The following is a 26,362-nucleotide window of genomic DNA, read 5'->3' on the forward strand; positions in this document are numbered from 1 at the left end:
TGCATGCAGAAATGTAATTTCGTTTTCTCTGCAGGAGTTCATCAATTTCATAAATGCAACACATTATAGTTTGTTTATACATAGCATAAAGGCAAAAAAAACGTTGTATGCAGTGTTATTTCATTTTAAATGTCAAACGGGTTTTGCGGCTCCCAGTGTTTTCTTTTCTGTGGGAAACGGGTCCAAGTGGCTCTTTCAGTGGTAAAGGTTGCTGACCCCTGGTCTAGGCCTTTTAACATTTGAAAGGTTTCAATGAGACACCCCTCCATCCTTCTAAATTCCAGCGAGTACAGACCCAGAGCCATCAAACTTTCCTCATATGATAACCCTTTCATTCCCAGAATCATCCTTGTGAACCTCCTCTGAATTCTCTCTAATGCCAGAACATTCTTTCTTAGATAAGGAGCCCAAAACTGTACACGATACTCAAGGTGAGACCTCACCAGTGCCTTATAAAGCCTCAGCATCACATCTCTGCTATTGTTTTAAAGACCTCTTGTTTACATTTGCCTTCCTCACCACAGACTCAACTAGCAAACAAACCTTTAGGGTGTTCTGCACAAGGACTCCCAAGTCCCTCTGCATCTCAGATTCCTGGATTTTCTCCCCATTTAGAAAACAGTCTGCATATTTCTACCACCAAAGTTCATGACCGTGCATCTTCCAACAGTGTATTTCATTTGCCACGTTCTTGTCCATTCTTCTAATCTATTTAAGTACTTCTGCAGCCTACCTGTTTCCTCAACACTATCTGTCCCTCCACCAATCTTCGTATCATCTGCAAACTTGGCCATCAAAGACACGTATTTCATCATCTAAATCATTGACTTACAGCATTAAAAAAGTGATCCCAACACCAACCCCTACAGAACCCCTAGTCACTGGCAGCCAACTAGAAAAGGATCCTTTTATTTCCACTCGCTGCCTCCTACCAATCAGCCAATGGGCTAACCATGTTTGCAACTTGTAATACCATGGGCTCTTAACTTGGTAAGCAGCATCATGTGTAGCACTTTGTCAAAAGCCTTCTGAAAGTCCAAATATACAACATCCTCTACATCTCCTTTATCTATTCTACTTGTAATCTCCTCAAAGAATTCCAACAAGTTTGTCAGGCAAGATTTTCCCTTAAGGAAACCATGCTGACTTTGTCCTATCTTGTCCTGTGTCACCAAACACTCCATAACTTCATCCTTAAAAATTTACTCCATCTTCCCAACCTCTGAGGTCAGGCTAACTGGTCTAAAATTTCCTTTCTGCTGCCTTCCTCCTTTCTTAAAGGGTGGAGTAACATTTGCAATACTTCACCATGCCAGAGTCCAATAATTTTTAAGAGATCATTGTTAATGCCTCCAAAATCTTTACCGCTACCTCTTTACAAATCTTTAGGAATCCTGGGTTGATCAGTGCACTTGTTCACTAAGTATTCTCTTCTTAATCCTTCCATTGCTTCCTTTATGATCTGACCTCTCATCCTGGTTTCCTCTTCCACAACATTATCTAATGAACCCTTTGTTTTGTTTTTCCATTGACTCCTTTCTTTTTGGCCTTCCGTTCATCCAACTGGACTTTGTTCTTTGCATCTACTTTAACTAGCAACTTTTTGTCTCCCATTTGAAGTTCATGCAATAACCTTAATGCACACAGAGTAGATTCTGTTCTTTTTAAATATTAACAAAAGCTGAATGTTTGTAACTTCCCTGAAGCTCCTTGAACTTTCTTCCAGCTTAAAACATAACCACATTTTGAAAGTGTGGCAAAATGATTAACATATCAGATGCTTCTTCAAATACTTTACCTACAAAAACTGTTATAGACAGACCATTGCTTTTGTTACCTTTATGATTCCTTTTGGCAGTGTGGTCCTCCTTGGTCCAATATGCTTTCCAACCAGAGGCACAGAGGTTGGCACCCGAGATCTGTCTGCCCTCTGTTGAACAGAGATCCCTGGTGTTCGGCATGGAGACAGTTATGGCATCATCCAGAACCCTTCTTAATTCGCTTCCAGTTGGCTTCATTGCAGGAATGCAGCATGCAAACTGCAAGTTGGATCTCCAATCAAGTTACAGTTGTCTCAGCTGATCACACCCCCACAGTGCTGGCCCAATGCTGGCTTGCTAGTTGTTGCATTACGCTGTCACGAATATCATTCCCGCCTGAGGTATCTTTTCTCCAGTATAAGTTTTTAGTTGGATATCTATAGGCTTCAGTCCAGTATCTTTGAAATGCCACTCAAACTCATTTTGTGGAATGACTGAAACAGCCAAGACAGTATCCAATTCAATTGATTTGCCATTCACTTCTGGTATATGTCATATTGTTTGTCTATTGTTAGTTTCACACTGTAAATCTCAAGGCTACCCACTTCTTCTTCATCAACAGCTAGCAGATTCAGTACTCTTTCTGAAACTGCAACATGACATTTTAACTTTTTCTCTTCACTGTGCAGTCCATTTATTTTGAGTATGACAAATTCTTTTTAAGTCCTACTCTGTTGCATTTTCTACAAGTTTCACCTTTAAATCTGCATTGGTCTGGAGTATGAGTCTCCAGCACAATAACAACACAATTTGCTCAGCCAGGCCAGTTTCTGTTTAGACATTGCAATTTTGCTCATGCTCACTTTCATTGCTGACTGCAATTCAATTGAGTCTCTATCTGTTGTTTCCGTTGATACAGTAATTTCAATTTCTCTTTTAAATGTTAGTTGTGCTACAGTTAGGAGCCATTCTTGAATGCTTTCCTGTAAGATTCCACAAACTAACGATCTCTTAGTGCATCATCAACCCTACTGCTGAATTGACAACGCTCAGGTAATCTCTTCAATTCAGCCACGTATGGTGAAATGGAATTCCCTTCTTTTTGATTCCACTTATGAAACCTAAAGTGTTCTCCACTCAATAATGGCTTTGATTCTAAATGTTGCGCATTACTTGCGCAACAGCAGCAAAGCTCATTTCTGTTGGCTTGGTGGAAACAGTTAAACTTCAAAACATACTGTATGCCTTTAAACCCAATGCACACAGCAAAACTAGTACCCGTTTTTCATTGGCTATTACATTTGCTACAAAATGCTGTTGAATTAGCTCAGATACGTGAGCCAGTTATCTGCTGAGGAATCAAATGCATCCATCTTTCCAATGTAGCCAGCTATTTCTGCTTTTTTTTTTTACGATTATTAATACCTGGTACTCACTCTTTATGAACCTGTGAATTCTTCTGTTTACTGTCTTTTTTATTTAATTCAACAGTCTCTGCACATGCTCTGCCACTCCTTGCTGCGCTTCTCTTAACCTGAACATCTCACTGCTCTTCAACAGGTCAGTAGCCATCTTGCATTCATTTTAAAAATACCTCATCACCACTTACATTTGTAACTTCAAAACATTTAACTAATTCAAAAGAAGACGTGGGTCCAAAATGCGAGTCTTTTAGTTTAAGCAAGGTGCACACATATCACATGGTATTGTGATAAAGCATGCAATTCACATATTTATATAAATGATCCATAATGAATTATTTAAATGAACAAGAATGCTTAATCAACATAAATACATAAATATACATACAGACACACATATATACACACACACAAGATTAGTCAAATATTACTGAAATATTAAATACACAACACATATATGGCATTAATAGTATTAGTAAAGGCAGCCCTTTTTAAACAAAAGTCTAAATTAGAAAGTACAAGTTGGGGAAGTATCTGTAACTTTTAATGGAAAACAGTAGTCCTTCCATTCTGCATAGAAGGTTCAGGGATTAACTACATTCACAACACACATTTACATGTATTAAGAATTTGCTATGGTGTGTTGATCAGGGTTCAACTTGCAACAAAAAACAACACTCAACAATTATAAAGAGTAAAGAATTATATAAAAAGTAAAGGTTAAAGTATGAGTAGGCAATAAAATGTGCATAAATATCAGCATGTACTCACAGTGTAAATAGCATTATAAAAAGTGTTTTAAAGAGTTTGGTGCAGTGACTGAGGTAGTAGATAGAGAAGTTGTGTGTGTAGGGAAGGCTAACTAGAACAGTTGAACAGATTAACTGTCTTGGGGGAAGAAACTTCCAAGATGAAATGAATATTTTTTTTTTAATAGCCCTATAGCACTTTCCAGAAAAGAGATTTTGTAAAAGGCAGTTTTTCAGCGTATGTATTATCCACAATGATTCTTTGTCCTGGACACGTTCAAGTCCTACAGTGATGGTAGACTGCAGCCAATGATCTTTTCTGCTGACCTGACAGCTCCACTGTAGTTTTCATATATTGTAGGAGGATCCTGCAGTAAATAGACAGCAAGGATCCTCCACTGGAAACCTACTGTGTACTTTTGAAATTCCAGTTCAGAAAATAAGTACATACTCCTTCTGTACCTAAAGACATCTGCTCAAGTTGAAACACAGTTATCCCAGGAACACAACATTAACCTTTGTCCTCCTGTGTGTTGCAAACCTAGGTGCTGGAAACCTGGTACAAACTACAGCACATGGAAGCACCACTGTGTCGATTGAAGTATGTCACCAGTGAAGGTTTTGTTTATTTTGCAGTTTTTAAATGGGCACACCGGGCATAATTGCCATTTGGACTTAGCGACAACATGAATGCATCCTGATCACAGATGAGGTACATTTTCTAAACTCAGGAGTCATACAGTCATAGGGCACCACAGCACAGAAACAGGCTCTTCAACCTGTCTAGTCCGTGCCAAACTATTAACCTGCCTAGATCCATGGCCCTCCATACCCCTCCCGTTGATGTACCTATCCAAATTCCTCATAAATGTTCAAATTGAACCCGCATCCACCACTTCTGCAAGCAGCTCATTCCACATTCTCACCACCCTCTGAGTGAAGATATTACCCATGACCTCGCCCAACCTCAGCGGAAAAAGCCTGCTTGCATTTACCCCATCTGTAACCCCGCATAATTTTGTGTACTCTATCAAATCTCCTCTCGTTCTTCTGTGCTCTAGGGAAGAAAGTCCTAACCTATTCAACCTTTCAACCTTATTCAACTTTTCCTCTACACCCAGCAACATCCTTGTAAACTTTCTCTGCTCTCTAATGAATTAGATTGTTTATTATTTTTCATTGCAGTTAACAATTAATTGTCTGTTTATATTTCATACAAGTTTAGTATGTTTCCTAGTGGTCACAGCACGTATATGCAATTGTTCACTGTGTCCCTTTGGAATCGTTATGGTAAGTTTTGGAAGTTTCACTTGGTGCTATATAATTTGAATAAAGGCTTTCTAATTTCCTGACTCTTACCTACAAATTTGAATGGATTTTTTCTTATCTATGGAGTATGAAAATAGCAGACCACATCCCACAAGAGGAACATTCTACTATTCTGCATGGCATCCACACTGCTTTAACTGGACACTCAGAAATAAAGTTTAAAAAAAAATTAAACAAAAAAAATCTACCTACAGTCTCTGCCTCTCCTCGCTGAAGCCTGAACTGCCTACTCACACAATGACCACTCCCACAGTGGCTATTCGGCTTAAACCTAACTTCCTTAAATAATGCCTGATCATGCAGAAGAACTGTCTCCTCAGGGCTGTGGCGTGCAAAGTGAGACATTAATACACATTTTATTAATTTTGTATCATCTGACTGGAACTTAAACAAAACCCTTCTGTAGACAAACATTGATTATTTGTGCAATTCAAGGAAACAGGTAAATGTGATTCATATGGCTGGTGCCGTATCCTTACATTCATATTATTGAAACCTTACCTAACAGGTTTTGCAAATTATCTTTAAAAAAAACCTCAATGACATCAGTGAAATTGGATTTAATGAGAACTAAACTTAACAATAATTCAGTAATATTTAAACTTAGCATGAATTTTATTTAAAGTCTAAAACCTTAATAATTAATTCCTATCTCAATCTATGTCCCAAGCAAACACTAAGGAATGCAGACAGTTTTGATTATTTATGTCGGGGAAACAGATACACTAAATACTCACTACAATGCCTTGAAAAACAATTCAGTAAAATACTTAAAGGCAACACAAGTGAATCTGCAGATGCTGGAAATAAATAAAAACACAAAATGCTGGTAGAACTCAGCAGGCCAGACAGCATCTATAGGAGGAGGTAGTGACGAGGTTTCAGCCCAAAACGTTGTCACTACCTCCTCCCATAGATATTGTCTGGCCTGCTGAGTTCTGCCAGCATTTTGTGTTTTCAGAAAAATATTTTCACATTTTACTGTTGCATTTTCTATATTGAATATATTGAAGTAGGATTTTGAGCTAATCTACAAAAGTTCATGGCTCCACAATCTGTAAGGCCTTGCACAAAAAGGGTTTTTATGGAAGCGTGGCAAGGAAGAAGCCCAGCTAAAAAGAACATATCCTTGCCCATAAGGACTTTGCAAAGCATCACTTAGAAGATACTGTACAGATGTAGAAGATGGTCTTGTGGTCCGATGAAAGTGAAACTTCTTGGCCTCAACACTAAGCTGTACATGTGACATAAATCTAATACTGCGCATCAGCCAGGTAACACCATCCCGACTGTAAAGTATGGTGGAGATAGCATCATGTTATGGGGATGCTTTTCAGCAGCAGAAACTGGAAATCTGGTCAAGATTGATGGGGAAATGAATGTTGTTAAATACAGAGAGATCCTGGATAAAAACCTGCTACCCTCTGCAGGAATGTTTAAACTAGGAAGAAAGTTCATCTTTCAGGAAGACAACCCAAAGCACACTGCCTGAGCAAACATGAAGAAGCTTCAAATGAAGAAAATTGGTGTCCTTGAATGGCCCAGACTTTAACTCAATCGACATCTCAAATGTTCAAAGGTACAATTTAATGTCTGAGAAATGTACCCAACAGTAAGACCTCAAAATTGCAGTCCACCACTGCTCCCCAACTAACCTGACACACTTGAGGAATGGGCAAATCTTGCTCCATCACGTTATGCAAAGCAAATAGAGACTTATCCAAAAAGACTACTGGCTGTAATAGCTGTGAGAGGTGGTTCAACTGAGTACTGAGCAAAGGGGAATGAATACTTCTGAACTGCTGATATTTCAGTTTAAATTCTTCCATGCTCTACAGTTTTCTATATATATATATATATTTTGGCTGTACTGTGAAAAAAAGGAGCACGTAACTCACAAATAAAAATTCTCAATTAAATTGACCAAAATCCCTGGTTGTAATCCTCGTATTTACGTGAACAAAGGGTTGGGGCTGAATACTTTTTCAAGGCACTGTATTATAGTCTTATTTTCTGTTTCAGTGCAGCCAGCATTTTGAGAGTCATTGTAAGGCGCACTGCGGCAAAAAGAAATGCTCATTACAGGTTGCATCTCTCTAACAAAGATAAATTACTAACTGATACGCTCAGTCTGAGATAAAACCAAGCTGCTGGTACTTCTGCTCGATTCTGGAAGCAATATGACTGTAAGTTCCCAGAAAAACCTAAACAATCTGAATGCTTAACTCTACGTGGAAGTGATCTATAATCGAGACCCAAAGCATTCCCACTGACAAGCGTGATCTTGCTGCGTGTCTGTCCAAATAGCTCTCTTCAAATAGCACTGTATCCCGGCAACCTTCCTGTTGCCAAGGCAAACCCTGGAGAACAGTAGCTGTGATCAGCCTACTGCAATCCTGTGGGTAAATCTTCATTCTATTGCGCTTCATGCCACTGCACAAAGCACAATGTGAATTGAATACTAAACAGTAATAAAGGCCTCGAGGGAATGATTCAAGCCTTCAGTGCAGTTCTCTGTGTGATGACGTAGACAATCCCTCATGTATATTTTATTACACATTACAGCTGACGTCTCAAGTTTCCTGAATGTAGAAATTTAAATAGAAATAAATTAAAACAAGGTGCACTAGATACCCATTTCTGTATTTCATTTGCTGCTCTTCTATTAAGTATTAGTCACAGTAGAACAGAAATTATCAGGTAAATTCCATATTCCCATGAAAAATAACCTTAAACTACTGTTATTTTGTGTTAGGGGAATATATTGTCACCAAGTCCAAATGGTAATTATGCCTCATGTGCTCCTGTTAAAAGCTGCAAAATAAACAAAACCTTCACAGGCCCTACAGGTACTTCAGTGGATGCAGTGGTGCTTCAAAGTGCTGACTGACATACACCCACCCCACCCCCTCCAAATCAACAACACCATGAACTCCAACTTAACCTGCAGGCCCACTGCACTGAACAATATGTGCTACATAAGTGCCATTAAAACTAATACACTCTGCACAAACTAGTAACATTTACACTGGTAAATAACTGTGAAGAGATTAGTAAATTACTGTAATCTGTGCTTCCTCCTCACATATAAGCAAATTCAGATGAACAATCAGCTCCCTGGTCCTCCCCTTCCCGATCACCAATGTAATCAACAATACTACAAAGCCTTCTGTTGTATACAGATTACTGATCAAACAGACTATGGCTTTATCACAAAGAGACTCTTAGAACTCAAGCACAGTTATCAATCCAAAGACAGAGTTCTACAGATATTTTCCCTGTTAATTGTATCCTGTACTTTGATGGTACGAAAGATTGCAGTTCTGCAATCAACCATCACTGAAGCCATAAGACCAACTACACATTTTCTCTAATGTTTTCACAATACTCTACGTAAATCCAAATAAACAAATTATTTTAGATTTTATCTAAATGAAATGCATGACACCTGATTTGCTTCTACGCTGACACCAGACATGCTTCTTCCACCAACAGAACATACAAGTCAATGTCCTCCTTGCAGGAAAGTATTTTCCTTGGTGTTCATTCCCAACATCAACCACTTGTACCATCTCCAAACTCATTGTTGAAGTCTTTCTGGCCTTTTATAGCATTGTGAACCCCCATCCTGCTCTTCACCACAGCAATCCTAGACGCAACCCACTAACATCCAATTCTACGTCTAATCCCCAGTACAGCATCCCCTCACCCCCACTTCCTGTCCCTATGGTGTTCTTAACCCAATTGATTCCAGGCTCAATGTTAAAAAGACATTTTGGGACACCTGTTGGGCTCAAGCACTAGTTAACATCTCTGATTTATTTTCCTCCATTTGTGACTGTGCTGCTAAGATACGAATGCTAAAATTCCCACCCTAAACCTCTGTCTCTGTACCTCTCACACACACACACTAAACACAAGACAGCAATGGGGAGGAGTGTAGGACCAGTCAAAGACAAAGGAGGAAGTGGGCAAGGCACTAAATGAGTACTTTGCATTGGTGCACACCAAGGTAAAAGAGGTGGTGGATAGTGAGATCACATGGGGGATGATAATATTCAAGGACATACTGATATCGCAAAGAGGAAGTGCCACTGGGTCTCTTGAATAAGATTAAATACATAAAATCTCCAATATCTGATTGGATCTATCCTAGGTTATTGGGAGAGGTAATAGAGGAGATTGCAGGGGGACCTTACAAACATCTTTGTATTCTCTCTATCTGCCAGTAAGGTCCTGGAGGACAAGGAGGAATCCGTTGCTTATCAACAGCAATAGGGATAATCTGGCAAATTATAGGGCAGTGAACCCAACATCAGTGATAAGGAAGCTATTAAGAGAGGATTCTGAGGACTTACTCACATTTGGAAAAGCATAGGCTCATTTGGTTAGCCTTATGCAAGTCTTATAGATTTGACTGATCCTTTTGATGAAGTTAAGGCAGTGGATGTCGCCTACATTATTTTAGTAATGCGTTTGTGAGTACAGCTTGCAAGGATGCCCTAAGGATATGAGGAGCACCCTTGGAAGGCAATACTGGACTAAACCAACTGAATGAGTCAGCAAAAGACAAATTCGCTGAGGGCACAGAACAGGTTCACCAGGATATTGCCTTGATTAGACAGCATTATTTATAAGGAGAGGTTGGACAAACTTAATTGTTTCCTCTACAGCTTCAGAAGTAGAGGTGCAATCTGACAGCAGTTTATAAAATTATGAGAGGCATAGATAAAGTGAATAGCCCTTCCCCCCCCCCCCCCCACCAAGGTGAAATGCAGGCCCGTAGTTATATACAGGCTTCCACACAGTAGCTACATACTACAACAGGAGATAGACAAGGCATGCTAGAGGGGAAATGTTAGGGTAGTCATGGGGGATTTCAATATGCAGTAGATTGGGGAAAATAAGGTTGGTGCTGGATCCCAAGAGAAGGAATTTGTAGAATGCCTATGAGATGGTTTTTTAGAGCAGTTTGTGGTTGAGCCCACTAGGGGAAAGGTAATTCTGGATTGGGTGTTGTGAACCAGATTTGATTAGGGAGATTAAAACAAAGGGACCCTTAGGAGGCAGAGATCATAATACAATAGAATCCACCCTGCAGTTTGAGAGGGAGCAGATAAAGTCAGATGTATCAGTATTACTGTGGAGTAAGGGGAGTTGCAGAGGAATGAAGAAGCTGGCCAAAATTGACTGGAAGGGGTCACTAGCAAAGACAGCAGAACAGCAACAGCTGGAATTTATGGGGGCTATTCTGAAGGTGCAGGATAGATACATCCCAAAGATTAACAAGTTTTCTAAGGGAGGATGAGAGGAGTCAAAGAAAGCATAAAAGGAAAGAAGACATATATTAGAGCAAAACTTAGTGGAAGTTAGAGGATTGTGAAGCTTTTAAAAACCAATAGAAGGCAACTAAAAAAAGCCATAAGAGATCAAATATAAAGGTAACCATGCTAATAATATAAAAGATATGAAAAGTTTTTCCAGATTATAAAGAGTAAAACAGAAGTGACAGTGGAGATTAGATTGCTGGAAAATGACACTGAATTAGTAATGGGAGACAAAGAAATGGCAGATGAACACAATAAGTATTTGCATCAATCTTTACTGTGGAAGGCACTAGCAGTATGCCAGAAATTGAAGCATGTCAGTGGGCAGAATTTCAATTACAGGGAAATAGGAGAATGTACTTGAGAAGCTCAAATGTCTGAAAGTGGATAAGTCACCTGGACTACAAGGACAACACCCCAGTGTTTTGAAAGTGGTAGCTGAAGAGATTGGAGAGCATGAGTAATGATCTCTCAAGGAGTCACTATATTCTGGAATGGTTCCAGAGGACTGGAAAATTGTGAACGTCACTAGACTCTTTAAGGAGGAAGGCAGAAGAAAGGAAATTATAGGCCAGTTAGCCAGTCATCAGTGTTTGGAAAGATTTGCAATCCATTATTAAGGTTGAAGTTTCAGGGTACTTGGAGATATATAAAAAAATATGTCAAAGTCAGCACAGTTTCCTCCGGGGGAAACTTGCCTGACAAATCTGTTAAAATTCTTTGAAGAATTAACAGGCAGGATAGACAAAGGAGTATCAGTGGACTTCTTCACTTGGATTTTCAGTAGGCCTTTGACAAGGTGCTGCACATGAGGCTGCTTAACAAGAGCCCATGGTATTACAGGAAAGATATTAGCATGGATAAAAGATTGTCCTACTGGCAGGAGGCAAAAAATGGGAATAAAGGGAGCCGTTTCTGGTTGGCTGCTGATGACTAGTGGTATTCTGCAGAGGTTGGTGTTGGAACCTCTTCTATTCATGTTATATGACAAGATTCGGATGATGAAATTGACGGTTTTGTGGCCAGGTTTGCAGACAATATGAAGACAGATGGAAGGGCAAGTAGTGTTGGGGAAGTAAGACTTGGACAGCTTGGGAGAGTGGAATATAGTGTAGGGAAATGTATGGTCATGCACTTTGGTAGAAGGAATAATGCAATAAAGGAAAAGAGTTCCCAACCATTTTTATGCCATGGACCAATACTATTAAGCAAAATGGTCTGTGAATCCCAGGTTGGAAACCCCTTCTCTAAAGGTTAACTTGCAGGTTGAGTCAGTGGCAAGGAAGGCATGGTTTTCTCTTGTGTGACTGGCCGCGGCAGTCTGTATGAGAAAATCAAATTACATAGTGCTACACTAGGTGTTAGTAGGTCATCAGAAACTCTAGTTATCAGAAGGAGGCAGTGAATAAAAAATATACAGTTCTAAAGGCAAGTTCTGTTTATAAAAAAAAGCAATATATACAAAATACTTACATGAGTAAGAACAATTCAAAATTCCAACATTGTGTTTAGGTTCCAAATCTCAGATATTAAACAAAAACAAATTTCTTTTCAGGTAGAATCCATGAAATTCATTAGAATTGCCTTTATTACACCAATTTCTCTAATTAGATATAGTGTTATCCCCAATTTAAAGACCAACTTTTTCTTGTTATTTATCCCTAGTTAGTTAGAAAACCAATTGATCTCCAATTCTTTAAGTATTATGGTTAACTTTGGTTTCAGTTCCAGCCAGTATGTCTACAAATTCCAAATCAAAAATTATATATACTATACAGCTTAACTCCTTTCATGACAATTCTCCAACATCACAACTCTTACATAAAGTAAATTTCATTCAGTAACTAATCAAAGTCTTTGCAAAAATAATCAGTTCTTGCAGCAAATCAAATTCAGATCCTTCAAATGAAAATAAACTTATACATCCAAATAAACTTAATTCCTCTACGTTATGAAACATTTCGTTCCTGTGCTGGTTCTTGTGTCTTGGGTGGCTTGCCATCTTGTTTCTTGGTTCATTGGATGAAATAGTTGCTCATCCACGGAAAGTCAATTCATAATACTTAGACAAAAAAGAGCTGATTAAATCCCTTGGTACAATTTGACAGAAATAATTCCCGGTTACATGGTAGAGGTCATGGACACTCGTCTCTGCCGATACTGTCTCGTTATAGCTGCAGCTTGTTATAGCCGCAGTTTCAATAAAAAAAATTTTAAATCGCTATCGTCTCTCCTCTAGAGGTTTCACCCTGAGGCTGCTGAGGAAAGTCCATCTCCCACCCCCCATCCTTATCACATTCTACAGGGGTTGTACTGAGAGCATCCTGAGCAGTTGCATCACTGCCTGGTTCAGAAATTGCACCATCTCGGATCGCAAGACTCTTCAGCGGATAGTGAGGTCAGCTGAGAAGATCATCGGGGTCCCTCTTCCTGCCATTACGGACATTTATACTACACACTGCATCCGCAAGGCAAACAACATTATGAAGAACCCCATGCACCCCTCACACAAACTCTTCTCTCTCCTGCCATCTGGGAAAAAGTATTCGGGCTCTCACGACCAGACTATGTAATAGCTTCTTCCCTCAATCTATCAGACTCCTCAATACCCAGGGCCTAGGCTGACACCTTACCGCCCTCTTACTGCCCTATTGGCTTGTTTATTATTTATTGTAATGCCTGCACTGTTTTGTGCACTTTACGCAGTCCTGGGTAGGTCTGTAGTCTAGTGTAGTTTTTTTTGTGTTGTTTCATGTAGTTCAGTGTAGTTTTTGTACTGTTTCATGTAGCACCATGGTCCTGAAAAACTTTTTCTCGTTTTTAACTGTGTACTGCACCAACAGTTATGGTTGACATGCCAATAAAAAGTGACTTGACTTGACTTGACTTGACTTCAAGTAATTAGGAGAGATCCTCACTACTAATTCTACTTTTAACAGTTTATATCTTTAGTTTCTAATATTTTGCTGCATTTTTCTCACTTGTCCATGCCTGCATCAGTCAAGCCTCATTCTTGCAGAGCTTCTTCCACCCCCCCCCATCCCAGGTTCTGATTTTGTAAAAACAAAATTTGGTAAACCTCGTTTTCATCCCTCCACAGGTGGAGCTTTCTAACATTACATCTTTGGGCTTAATTAACCTGGGTTACCAGAAGACACAGGAGTAGAATTAGGCCATTTGGCCCATCGAGTCAGCTCCACCAGTCAATCATAGCTGATCCTTTTCCCCCCTCAGTCACACGCCCCAGCTTTCTCCCCATAATCAAACCTTTAATGCCATGTCCAAACAAGAACCTATCAAGTTCTGCCTTAAGTACACCCAACAATGTTACACAATGTTAATATTCATCTCAAGAAGACTAGAATATAAGAGCAAGGATGTAATGCCGAGGTTTTATAAGGCATTGGTCAGACCCCACTTGGGGTATTGTGAGCAGTTTGGGGCCCCTAATCTAAGAAAGTATGCTACATTAGAGGGGGCCCAGAGAAAGTTCGTAAGAATGATACTGGGAATGAAAGGTTAACATATGAAGGCTGTTTTGATGCCTCTAGGCCTTAACTCGCTGGAGTATGGTAGAATAAAGGAGGGAGAAATCTCCTTAAAACCTATCAAATATTGAAAGGTCTAAATAGCATGGATGTGGAGAGGATATTTCCTATAGTTGGGGATTCTAGGGACGTTCAGATAGAACAAAGATGTGGAGGTATTTCTTTAGCTGAGGGATAGTCAATTTGTGGAATTCATTTACACATACAGCTATGGAGGCCAAATCATTGAGTATATTTCAAGCGGAGGTTGATAGGTTCTTGCTTAGTCAGGGCATCAAAGGTTATGGGGGAAAGGAAGGAGAATGAATTGAGCGGGATAATAAATTAGCAATGATGAAATGGCAGAGCAGACCCAACGGGCTGAATGGCCTAATTCTAAACCTATGTCTGTGGTTTTACGGCAGAAATGTCAAATACTAGAGGGCATGGCCTTAAGGAGAGAAGAGAAAGTTTAAAAGGGATGTGCAAGGCAAGTTTTTTTTAAAAAATAGTGTGCATGGAACATGTTGCTAGGAGAGGTGGTGGAAACATTTAACAAATATAGGTGGCCCCTGCTTTTCAAACATTCGATTTACGACAGCTCGCTGTTACGAAAGACTTACATTAGTACCTGTTTTCACTAACCAAAGAGGATTTTTGCTTTTACGAAAAAAAGATACCCATTTTATACGAGTGTTCACCCCGAGAAAAACTACAATGACCATGAAGCCTTGTGCGGACAGTTGTTTGCGCATGCGTGTACGTGCGTACGTATGCGTATATGTGCCGATCTTTTCCCCCCCAAATCAATTTTGGTTCGCTGCCTTCCCGAGTTTGATAAGTGAAACTACACCATACCAACAATATTTCTACTTTATATAGGGTGTAAATTTATTATATCATTCCTGCTTTTACTATATGTTAGTGTTATTTTAGGTTTTATGTGTTATTTGGTATGATTTGGTAGGTTATTTTTTTGGGTCTGGGAACTCTCAAAAAAATTTCCAATATAAATTAATGGTAATTGCTTCTTCGTTTTACGACATTTCGGATTACAAACAGTTTCACAGGAATGTTCTACCTTCGGATTGCGGGGGAAACCTGTAGTAACATTTAACAAGCATTTAAACTGGCACACAGATGTACAGGCAATGGAGGAAGGAGGAACGTGGATCACACACAGGCAGATGGGATTAGTTTATTTGGGGATCACAGTCCTCACAGACATTGCGGGTTACGGGGCCTGTTCCTGTGTTGCACAAGGTGTTCTGTGAAAACCTGCCTCTGATCAACCTCACTTTGATCGCTGAACATAATATTCTGTTATTTCGTTCACTTTTTTTTTGTTTTAGACTCAGCAAACATTTAAATCTTCCCCCTCATGTTCAAAGTCAGGAAAATATACTTTGAAGTTGTTATATTCCAAATGTTTCATATTTGTATATTTATATAATGTTAGTTGCAGAGTGGAAGTAAATTTCATCAGAAATATTTCTGTTTGCATCCATTATGTTTCAACATCATCTGCAATATAGCTAATATATTAGCCTTGTGATAATTACAAACGTTTGTATTTGCAATTTCCAAAAGTTAATTGGGGTCATATGTAGATAAAAATCATATCAAAATATATAATTAATGTTAATAATATATGCAAGGCAGAAAAATTCTCCAATTGTCAAAATATTTAACAATTTAAACATATTTTACAAAAAATACTTTTTTATTACAAGAACAAGCTATTCTCTTAGAAATTAAAATACATTAAAATGTTAGCGTATGCATCACATAATACATTCATTTTGTTTGCTGTCATATAATATTGAAGCAAAATTGCCCAAGAAAATATGAATTAAAAGGCAAGAGATCATGCTTAATTTTAATTTCAAGAGTTTCATTGACACAAAACATACCACTGCAGCAGTGGTACATTTAATAAATATTCCAATAAATATCCATAGGAATTTCATCAGAAATATCATATCATATATTGTGCATAATTATGTTATAAAAATTATTTCAGAACTTATCACATGCTTTTTGACACAAGTTTCTCCTCGAGCTTTCATTTTCTACATTGGCAACCCACAGGAGACAAACTCTGCTGTGCTTCATCTAATGCAGGGAAACAAAGACATTGAATTACTGAGATAATTGGAAATTGGACTTTGTATGAAACAGGACCTTGAAAAGAAACACCCCAGAGTTGAATAACATACACAGTAGATTTGCAGCTTGCTGGCGAGAACTGTCACCTTAGTTTAATGAATACTAAACTAATAATCTTCCTAACACCAGATCAAAGTTCATTGACTTCAAACATTAATTTGTACAGTCATAGAAACATAGAAAATAGGTGCAGGAGTAGGCCATTCGGCCCTTGAGCCTGCACCACCATTCAGTATGATCATGGCTGATCATCCAACTCAGAACCCTGTACCTGCTTTCTCTCCATACCACCTGATCCCTTTAGCCACAAGGGCCATATCTAACCTCCTCTTAAATATAGCCAATGAACCGGCCTCAACTGTTTCCTGTGGCAGAGAATTCCACAGATTCACCACTCTCTGCGTGAAGAAGTTTTTATCATCTCCATCCTAAAAGGCTTCCCCTTTATCCTTAAACTGTGACCCCTCGTTCTGGACTTCCCCAACATCGGAAACAATCTTCCTGCATCTAGCCTGTCCAATCCCTTTAGAATTTTATACGTTTCAATAAGATCCCCCCTCAATCTTCTAAACTCCAGTGAGTATAAGCCTAGTCGATCCAGTCTTTCTTCATATGAAAGTCCTGCCATCCCAGGAATCAATCTGGTGAACCTTCTTTGTACTCCCTCTATGGCAAGAACGTCTTTCCTCAGATTAGGGGACCAAAACTGCATACAATACTCTAGGTGCGGTCTCATCAGGGCCTTGTACAACTGCAGTAGAACCTCCCTGTTCCTATACTCAAATCCTTTTGCTATGAATGCCAACATACCATTTGCCTTTTTCACCGCCTGCTGTACCTGCACCTTCAATGACTGCTCTCACATTGCATCTCCCCTTTTCCTAATCGGCCACCATTCAGATAATAATCTGCTTTCCTGTTCTTGCAACCAAAGTGGATAACCTCACATTTATTCACATTAAATTGCATCTGCCATGAATTTGCCCACTCACCTAACCTATCCAAGTCACCCTGCATCCTCTTAACATCCTCCTCACAGCTAACACCGCCACCCAGCTTCGTGTCATCTGCAAACTTGGAGATGCTGCATTTAATTCCCTCGTCTAAGTCATTAATATATATTGTAAACAACTGGGGTCCCAGCACTGAGCCTTACGGTACCCCACTTGTCACTGCCTGCCATTCTGAAAAGGTCCCGTTTACTCCCACTCTTTGCTTCCTGTCTGCCAACCAATTCTCTATCCACATCAATACCATACTCCCAATACCATGTGTTTTAAGTTTGCACACTAATCTCCTGTGTGGGACCTTGTCAACAGCCTTTTGAAAATCTAAATATATCACATCCACTGGCTCTCCCCATCCACTCTACTAGTTACATCTTCAAAAAAATTCTGTAAGATTCGTCAGACATGATTTTCCTTTCACAAATCCATGCTGACTTTGTCTGATGAGTTCACCTCTTTCCAAATGTGCTGTTATCACATCTTTGATAACCGACTCTAGCATTTTCCCCACCACCAATGTCAGACTCACCGGTCTATAATTCCCCGGTTTCTCTCTCCCTCCTTTTTTAAAAAGTGGGGCTACATTAGCCACCCTCCAATCCTCAGGAACTAATCCAGAATCTAAGGAGTTTTGAAAAATTATCACTAATGCATCCACTATTTCTTGGGCTACTTCCTTAAACACTCTGGGATGCAGACCATCTGGCCCCGGGGATTTATCTGCCTTTAATCCCTTCAATTTACCTAACACCACTTCCCTACTAACATGTATTGCCCCCAGTTCCTCCATCTCACTGGACCCTCGGTCCCCTACTATTTCTGGAAGATTATTTATATCCTCCTTCGTGAAGACAGAACCAAAGTAGTTATTCAATTGGTCTGCCATGTCCTTATTCCCTATGATCAATTCACCTGTTTCTGACTGTAAGGGACCTACATTTGTCTTGACCAATTTTTTTTTCTTTTCACATATCTATAAAAGCTTTTACAGTCAGTTTTTATGTTCCCTGCCAGCTTTCTCTCATAATCTTTTTTCCCTTTCCTAATTAAGCCCTTTGTCCTCCTCTGCTGGACTCTGAATTTCTCCCAGTCCTCAGGTGTGCCACTTTTTCTGGCTAACTTATATGTTTCTTCTTTGGACTTGATACTATCCCTAATTTCCCTTGTCAGCCACGGGTGCTCTACCTTCCCTGGTTTATTCTTTTGCCAAACTGGGATGAACAATCATTGTAGTTCATCCATGTGATCTTTAAACGCTTGCCATTGCATATCCACCGTCAACCCTTTAAGTATCATTTCCCAGTCTATCTTAGCTAATTCACATCTCATACCTTCAAAGTTACCCTTCTTTAAGTTCAAAACCTTTGTTTCTGAATTAACTATGTCACTCTCCATCCTAATGAAGAATTCCACCATATTATGGTCACTCTTACCCAAGGGGCCTCGCACGACAAGATTGCTAAATAACCCTTCCTCATTTCTTAATACCCAATCTAGAATGGCCTGCTCTCTAGTTGGTTCCTCGACATGTTGGTTCAGAAAACCATTCCACATACATTCCAAGATATCCTCTTCCTCAGCACCCTTACCAATTTGGTTCACTTTGGTTCATAAGGCATAGTCCTTCAGCACACTGTATCTATGCTGGCCATCAAAATCCTGAGTGTACTGATTGCATTTTCCTGCACACAGACTGTAGCTTTCTATGCCACTGTGCAAGTGCTCATCTAAATATTTTCTAAACATTCTGAGAGTACCTGCTTCTATTGTCCCCTCAGGCAGAATGGAATGTGAATTCTGTCCCTACACAGAATGCTGCCTGATCTGCTGAGTATTTCTAGCGTATTAATTTCATTAGCAATAAACTCCTAAAGTAATGCCTGATTAGAACACAAAGAAAATATCAGCCTATTGAAAAGTTGTACTATGTCTCTCAGAAGAACATAAATGCGGAGGATTACTAAAACAGAGGACTGGCAATCAAATTTCCAATGTGTATGGGCGGCAGCATGCAACCTATCCAAGTATCCTTCTAAGTGACTGTACAAGTTGACAAAAGCTGGAGAACAAAGGTATGGCATTTTCCTTTAGTAGCCTGAGCACAGATTACAAAAGCAGGGAGGCTATGGTTAAAAAAAACTGAGTAAAATATTGTCTAAGCCACAGATGATCACTGTACAAAAGGACTGAGATTGTACTGGTGAGGATGTAGAGGAGATTCACCGGGATACTGCATACAATGGAGTGGCTTGTTAAAAGAAGGGAATGGGGACCTAGTCGGGTCCCAACCTAGGCAGTAGCAGTACCGTATCTGCACAGAACAAAGGCCTGGCAATCCACTTCCGTATCTTGCCATGGAAACCCTATGGATCCCATGATTCATGAGGTCACGAAGAATCTGACTCGACTTAATGACTGAAAAACAAGAAGTCACAGAATACTACAGCACAGAAACAGGCCCTCCGGCCCATCTAGTCCACGCTGAACCATTAATCTACCTAGCCCCATCAATCTGCACCCAGACCATCACACTCCATACCTCTCCCATTTACCCAAATTTCTCTTACATGTTGAAATTGACCCTGCATCCACCATTTGCGCTCATAATTTTGGATATCTCTATCACATCTCCACTCAGTCTTCTACATGCTAGGGAATAAAGGCCTAACCTATTCAACGTTACACTATAACTCAGGTCCTCAAGTTCCAGCAACATCCTTATAAATTTCACTGTACTCTTTTAATCTTATCCACAACTTTCCTGTAGGTACACGACCAAACTTCACCAAACAATACTCCAAATTGCATCTCATCAAAGTGTTTTATATTCTCAACATAACATCTCAACTCCTGTACTCACTGACTTGTGAAGGCCGATCTGCCAAAAGTTTTCTTTATGACCTGTGGCACCATTTTTAAGGGGATTATCCTTCACCTTGTCTGCCAGAGCAACCTCATGTCTTTTTAGCCCTCCTGATTTCCTTCATAAGCGGTCTTTTGCACTTCTTACATTCACCAAGTACCTCATTTGTTCCTGCCTGCCTGCACCACCTTCTTTTTCTTAACCAGGGCCTTAATATCTTTAGAAAACTAAGGTCTCCTAAACCTGTTATCTTTGCCCTTTATTCTCAACAGGAACCTTGTACTTTCTGTATTTCACTTTTGAACTTTTCCCCTTACCAAGTATACCTTTGCCAGAAAACAACCTGTCCTAATCCACACTTGCGAAACCCTTTCTGATACCATCATAGTTGGCCTTTCTCCAATTTAGAATCTCAACCTGAAGACCAGACCTATTCTTTTCCATAATTACCTTGAAACTAACAGCATTATGATCACTAGATGCCACCTGCCCTGTCTCATTCACTGGTAAGAGATCGAGTATCTCCAGTTGGGACTTCTATGTACCGCTTAAGAAAACTTTCCTGAATGCATTTGACAATCCCATCCAGCTCTTTTACAGACAATATGTGGAAAGTTAAAATTCCCTACTATAATAACATTAGGTTTAGTCATACAGTCATAGAAAACTACAGCACAGAAACAGGTCCTTCAACCCATCTTGTCACACTGAACCATTTCAACTGCCTAATCCTATTGAGCTGCCCTCCATACCCCACCCACCCATGTACCTATCCAAAGTTCTCTGAAACATTGAAATCACATCCACTACTTGCTCATTCCACATTCTCACCACCCTGAGTGAAGTTCCCCTTAATTATTTCACCTTTCATCCTTAAACTATGACTAGTTGTAGTCTCACCTAACCTAAGTGAAAAAAACCTACTTGCATTTACTCTATAAATACCCCTCATAATTTTGTGCTTCTTGCAAGTCTACGTTCTCTCTACAAATTTGCTCCTCTAAATCCTGTTGGGTGGTCTATAATATAATCTCTATAATGTGGTCACACCTTTCTTATTCCTCAGTTTTACCCATAAAGCCTCACTAGACGAGCTCTCCAGTTGGTCCTGACTGAGTACTGCCATGACATTTTCTCCGTCTAGTAATGCTACCACTCTCCCTTTACTCCCTCCCGCTCTTATCACATCTAAAATAATGTTACCCCTGTACATTGAACTGCCATTCCTGCTCCTCCTGCAATCAAGGCAGTAACCTCAAAATTCCACGTGCTGATCCATGCCCTAAGCTCATCCGTCTTTCCTACAATAATCCCTGCATTGAAATATACAGAGCTCAGAACTAGTCCATGCATGCTCCATCTTTTGATTCCTGACTTAGTATGTAGGCTACAACCACCCCACTATCACTCTGGCTCCCATCCCCCCTGCAACTCTAGTTTAAACCACTCCCTCCCCAATTTAGCACTGGCAAACCTTCCTGCTAAGATATTAGCCCCCTCCAGTTCAGGTGGGGAGTGACCACTCCCCACTGAACATCGACGGCTGCTCGGTAGAGATTGTTAAGAACACCAAATTTCTTGGTGTTCACCTGGTGGAGAATCTCACCTGGTCCCTCAACACCAGCTCTATAAGCAAAGAAAGCCCAGCAGCGTCTCTACTTTCTGCAAAGGCTGAGGAGGGTCCATCTCCCACCCCCCATCCTCATCACATTCTACAAGGGTTGTATTGAGAGTATCCTGAGCAGCTGCATCACTGCCTGGTTCGGAAATTTCACCATCTTGGATTGCATGACCCTGCAGCGGATAGTGAGGTCAGCTGAGGAGATCATCGTGGTCTCTCTTCCCGCCATTACAGACATTTACACTACATGCTGCATCCGCAAAGCAAACAGCATTATGAAGGACCCCACGCACCCATCATACAAACTCTTCTCCCTCCTGCCGTCTGGGAAAAGGCATTTGGGCTCTCGCGACCATACTATGTAACAGTTTCTTCCCCCAAGCTATCAGACTCCTCAATACCCAGAGCCTGGACTGACACCTTACTGCCCTATGGGCTTGTTTATTATTTATTGTAATACCTGCACTGTTTTGTACACTTTATGCAGTCCTAAGTAGGTCTGTAGTCTAGTGTAGTTTTTTTCTGTGTTGTTTTCTGCATAGCTCAGTCTAGCTTTTGTACTGTGTCATGTAACACCATGGTCCTGAAAAACATTGTCTCATTTTTACTATGTACTATACCAGCAGTTATGGTCGAAATGACAATAAAAAGTGACTTGACTTGAGGTGCAAACCATTCCTTCTGTGCAGGTCCACCTTCCCTGGAAGAGAGCTCAGCGATCCAAATATCTGAAGCCCTCACTCCTGCTCCATCTCCTTAGCAAACTACATGATATTCCTATTTCTGGCTTCACTAGCACATGGTTTAGGTAGCAGTCCTGAGGTCACAACCCTGGAGGGCCCTGTAATTTAGCATCTAGCTTCCTGAATTTACTTTGCAGGACCTCCTCACCCCTTCCACCCAAGTCGTTGATACTGACATGGACCATGACCTCTGACTGCTCACCTTCCCACTTACGAAAGCTGTGGATTTGCTCCAAGATGTCCCTGACCCTGGCACCTGGGAGGCAACAAACCATCATAAGAGAGATGTGTAAAAGCAGGCATCATTGGTTTAAGGTGAGCAAGAGGTTCAACGAAGATCCAAGGATTAATTTCTTCACCCAGATGGTGATAAAATCTGCAATCCCAAAGGGATAGCAGTAGCAGAGAGTTTATAGTTACAGTAAGTTTTCAGAGAAGAACTTTATTCGCCAAGACATAGCAGGCAATGGGCCAAGTACTCATAAATAGAATTATTATAAATAGGAAGTTGATGGTCAGCAGGGGCCTAGTTGCCCACAATGGCTGTTTCTGCACCATTTCTGTGTTTGCCTATGACAAGAATGTCAAGACCTAATGTAATTCAGAAATCAACTAGTCTTTTTCAATGAGCTCAGAATAAGTGATGCAACAGACTTTTAACATCATAAATTAGCAAGTTGTTTTGATATGTCTCTCCTCTCGCTGTGAAACAGGGGCATCTCTTTTGCTCTTATTCGGGAGAGAGAGAGCCTGTGGTATGTCTTCAGGGTACTGCATGTCCGTGTCTTTATTGATGCTTTGCTGCACACTTGAGTGCTCAATGGGGGGCGCCGATGCTTTTTGCTGGTTGGGGGGGCTGTTGCTTTGCTGCTGGGAGGAGGTAGTTGGGGGGGGTTTGAGGTTCCAGCATTTAACTGACATTCATTCTTTGGGGCACTGCTCTGTTTTCATGGATGTTTGTGAAGAATAAGAATTTCAGGATGTATATTGTATATATTTCTCTGACATTAAATATACCTATTGAACCTACTGAATGCAAAAATAGAAAAATCATTTTAAAATAATTAAAGATTTATTTGTTGACCTCTTTGTTGACCTCTTATATGAGACCTACTGAAGTTGCTGACTTCAAACATTTATTTTTGTGCGAGTAAAAATCTAACGTCAATACAAGGTTACACAGGCATCTCCAAATTATCGTGCAGATTGCAACTCGTGATTGAAAGGACTAAAAGGTACAATCTAATTAGTTTCAGAACACAAGAGGGGAAAAGGGCAAAAACAGCAAGATGTATATCTACTGGGGAAAATGGCAATGGGTGGCTGATGGAATTTAACTCAGGAAATGTGAAAGGATGCATTTTGGAAAATTAACGAGGCTAGTCCATACAAAGTGAGTGTTACTGAACTGTGAGACCCTGAGATACAAGTACATAATTCCATAAAAGTAGTGACACAGGTAGAGTGACAAAGAAAGCATATGGTACACTTGCCTTTATCAACCAAGGCTCTGAATACAGGATTTGGGCTTCCATTTTACAGATGTAGAAAGTTGGTTTGGTCACCCCTGGAGTAGTATGTGCAGTTCTGATCACCTCACTATATGAAGGATGCAATTAAGCTAGAGAGGGAACAGTAAAGATCCACAAGAATGTTGCCTGGACTGGGGATACAGAGTTTCAAGAGGCTGGGCCTGTTTTCCCTAAGTGAAGGAGGCCAAGTAGTGATTTTATAATGATTTATAAAATTATGAAACCCATAGATTCTTTTTTGAAAGAATCTGATGAGCAAGATTTTCCCACAGAGAGGATGGTGAGAATATGGAACTAATTACCTGAAGAAGTGGTGGAGACAGGAAAAATTAACAGTTTTAAAAGATATTCAGTCAGGTACATAGATAGGAAAGGTTTAAGGGGTCAAATGGGATTAAGGTAGATAGGCAGCTTTTGGTCAGTGTGAATGAGTTGGGCCTAAGGACCTGCTTCCGAGTTATAGAACTCTAAATTCAGTAGGAAGAAGTGTTGCTGATTTCATGTTGAGAATTTTGAAGTATAACCCAAGGAAGGCAAAAGGTGAAATAAAATAATAAAAATAAACGAAATTTAAAAGAAAAATAGGCTATTGTGCCGCGGATTTTGAATGAGTCATTTTCGCCAATGAAGGCATCTTACTATGGTTATGTTTGAAGAGTACCATTGAACACTTCTAATGGGTAATGCTACTTCAACTAAGTCCCAGCAATTCAAGAGTAAAGCGTTGTAAACATCAATCTGCATTGTGTGTTTAATTTCTAATCCTACGACTGTCACCAATATCGAACTTTATTCTAAAATTGAGCAAATACGAACTCCAGAATGAAAAAGTAAGTGCTTACATCTAACCGCGGACAGAACCACACAACTCGCGTGCAGATCCAATCACAAACAGGAGAAAATCTGCAGATGCTGGAATTCCAAGGAAAACACACACAAACCACTGGAGGAACTCGGTTTATGGAAACAACTTAAGTAAAAGAAAAGTACAGTCGAACGTACATCTTATGGAAAAGAAAAGTACAGTCGAACGTTCCGGGCTGAGACCTTTCGGCACGGCTGGAGACAGACTTAAAAGTCCCGCCGAACCCGAAACGTCGACTGGATTTTTGGGGGGGGGGGGGGGGCATGGATGCCGCCTGGGTGCAGAGTGCCCCCAGCACTGTGCGGGTGTAACTCGGTGAGCTCGTGGGAAGACTGGCGGAGCCCGCTCTGCCGGCTTGCCCCGCGGGCCCGCCCAACCCCTGCGCTCGGCGGCGGCGGCGGCGGCGGCCGGACGTCAACGCGAGCTCCGGGCGGGAGACGCTCGAGCGGCCGGGCGGAGCTGCTGCGAAGCTCGTCCTCCTCGAGGCAAACGTCGCGATCATGAGCCTGCCCGCTCCAGGCACACCAGTTGCTTTCGGAACTAAAGCAAAAACGATCGGAAACTATTCGAGACGGAGCGAAGTTAAACAAGGATACCTGAAACTTTGATTGCTTCGGTTCTTCCGCTGCAGGCGCCCTCTTTCATAACGCTGGAAGCCATTAGCACCGTTCTTGCGAGGAGAAAACGTTGCCAGAATTTCATCTCGGGGAAGAAAAACTATAAGAGGTTTCAATTTAGCCCTGCCCATAAAGAGGTCTTGCGTAATCTTTACACATGCCCGCTGCAAGGTTGAGGTTGTGCCTGTTTAATATTTGTCCTTTTCATTGGAAATGGAAGGAGGGTGGATGCTTTCGTTGTATTATTTTCTCAAGGTCACCATTCACGTATTTTATGATTAAAAGGTTTGTTGAAGAAAAAGAAAATAGTCTGAATTCCACCGTGTAAAGCTAGTAGTAAAGAAATGTTTCTCCAGTAATGACCTGCGGAAACAGAAATTGCAGTGTCAATTTTGCCTTGTTCTCGGATCAATACTGGAACAAAGGGGATTAATTAAGATAGATTTATGAGTGTATTTCAAGATGCCTCATCGAAGATTTGTAGGCTTCCTCCTAAAGCTCCTTGCCATTTAACAATCTTTATTTAATTTCTGTTCGATCGCCCATTCAACCATACTCTTGCATACCATCAAATGACAACGTTTTTCCGGACCAAGGTGCATACACACTACCTATAACTCACACACATAACACACAAAGTAATATTGCCTCAAATAAATTAAATAATAAGGTACATACGATACAAGTTAAAAAGTAATTCTTTACGTTCTCTGCATGTTTCTGCAGCGGCCTGCTAGCAGTGCAGTATCCCTATGATTTTAACCAAAATTGTGATATGAAGGGTAAAAATTACGTGTCTGAAGAATATATCACACTATTTATTTAAATCAAA

The 26,362-nt window shown here is 40.3% G+C and overlaps 1 protein-coding gene and 1 long non-coding RNA gene across 5 annotated transcripts in view; both read right to left on the reverse strand.

Moving 5' to 3' along the window:
- The window catches only part of msraa (methionine sulfoxide reductase Aa), a 310,626-nt gene extending 284,860 nt beyond the window's left edge, over positions 1-25,766 (reverse strand). For 2 of the 4 annotated variants that reach the window (XM_059981668.1, XM_059981666.1), the window contains exon 1: positions 25,510-25,766. In XM_059981668.1, the coding sequence (XP_059837651.1) occupies positions 25,510-25,615 (106 nt within the window). In that variant the 5' untranslated portion in view covers positions 25,616-25,766. Of the gene's footprint in view, positions 1-1,837; positions 2,148-25,509 lie in introns of those variants that run through there. The other 2 variants (XM_059981667.1, XM_059981665.1) reach the window with 2 other exon arrangements.
- On the reverse strand, positions 15,974-25,501 carry LOC132400579 (uncharacterized). Its single transcript, XR_009514294.1, has 2 exons — positions 24,891-25,501; positions 15,974-16,228 (listed from the first exon to the last, which is right to left on the reverse strand). It is a non-coding gene; the product is annotated as an uncharacterized LOC132400579 (long non-coding RNA).
- Positions 25,767-26,362: the final 596 nt, after the last annotated feature.

This window comes from Hypanus sabinus, chromosome 10, assembly GCF_030144855.1.
Source record: "Hypanus sabinus isolate sHypSab1 chromosome 10, sHypSab1.hap1, whole genome shotgun sequence".
NCBI classification, from domain to species: Eukaryota; Metazoa; Chordata; class Chondrichthyes; order Myliobatiformes; family Dasyatidae; genus Hypanus; species Hypanus sabinus.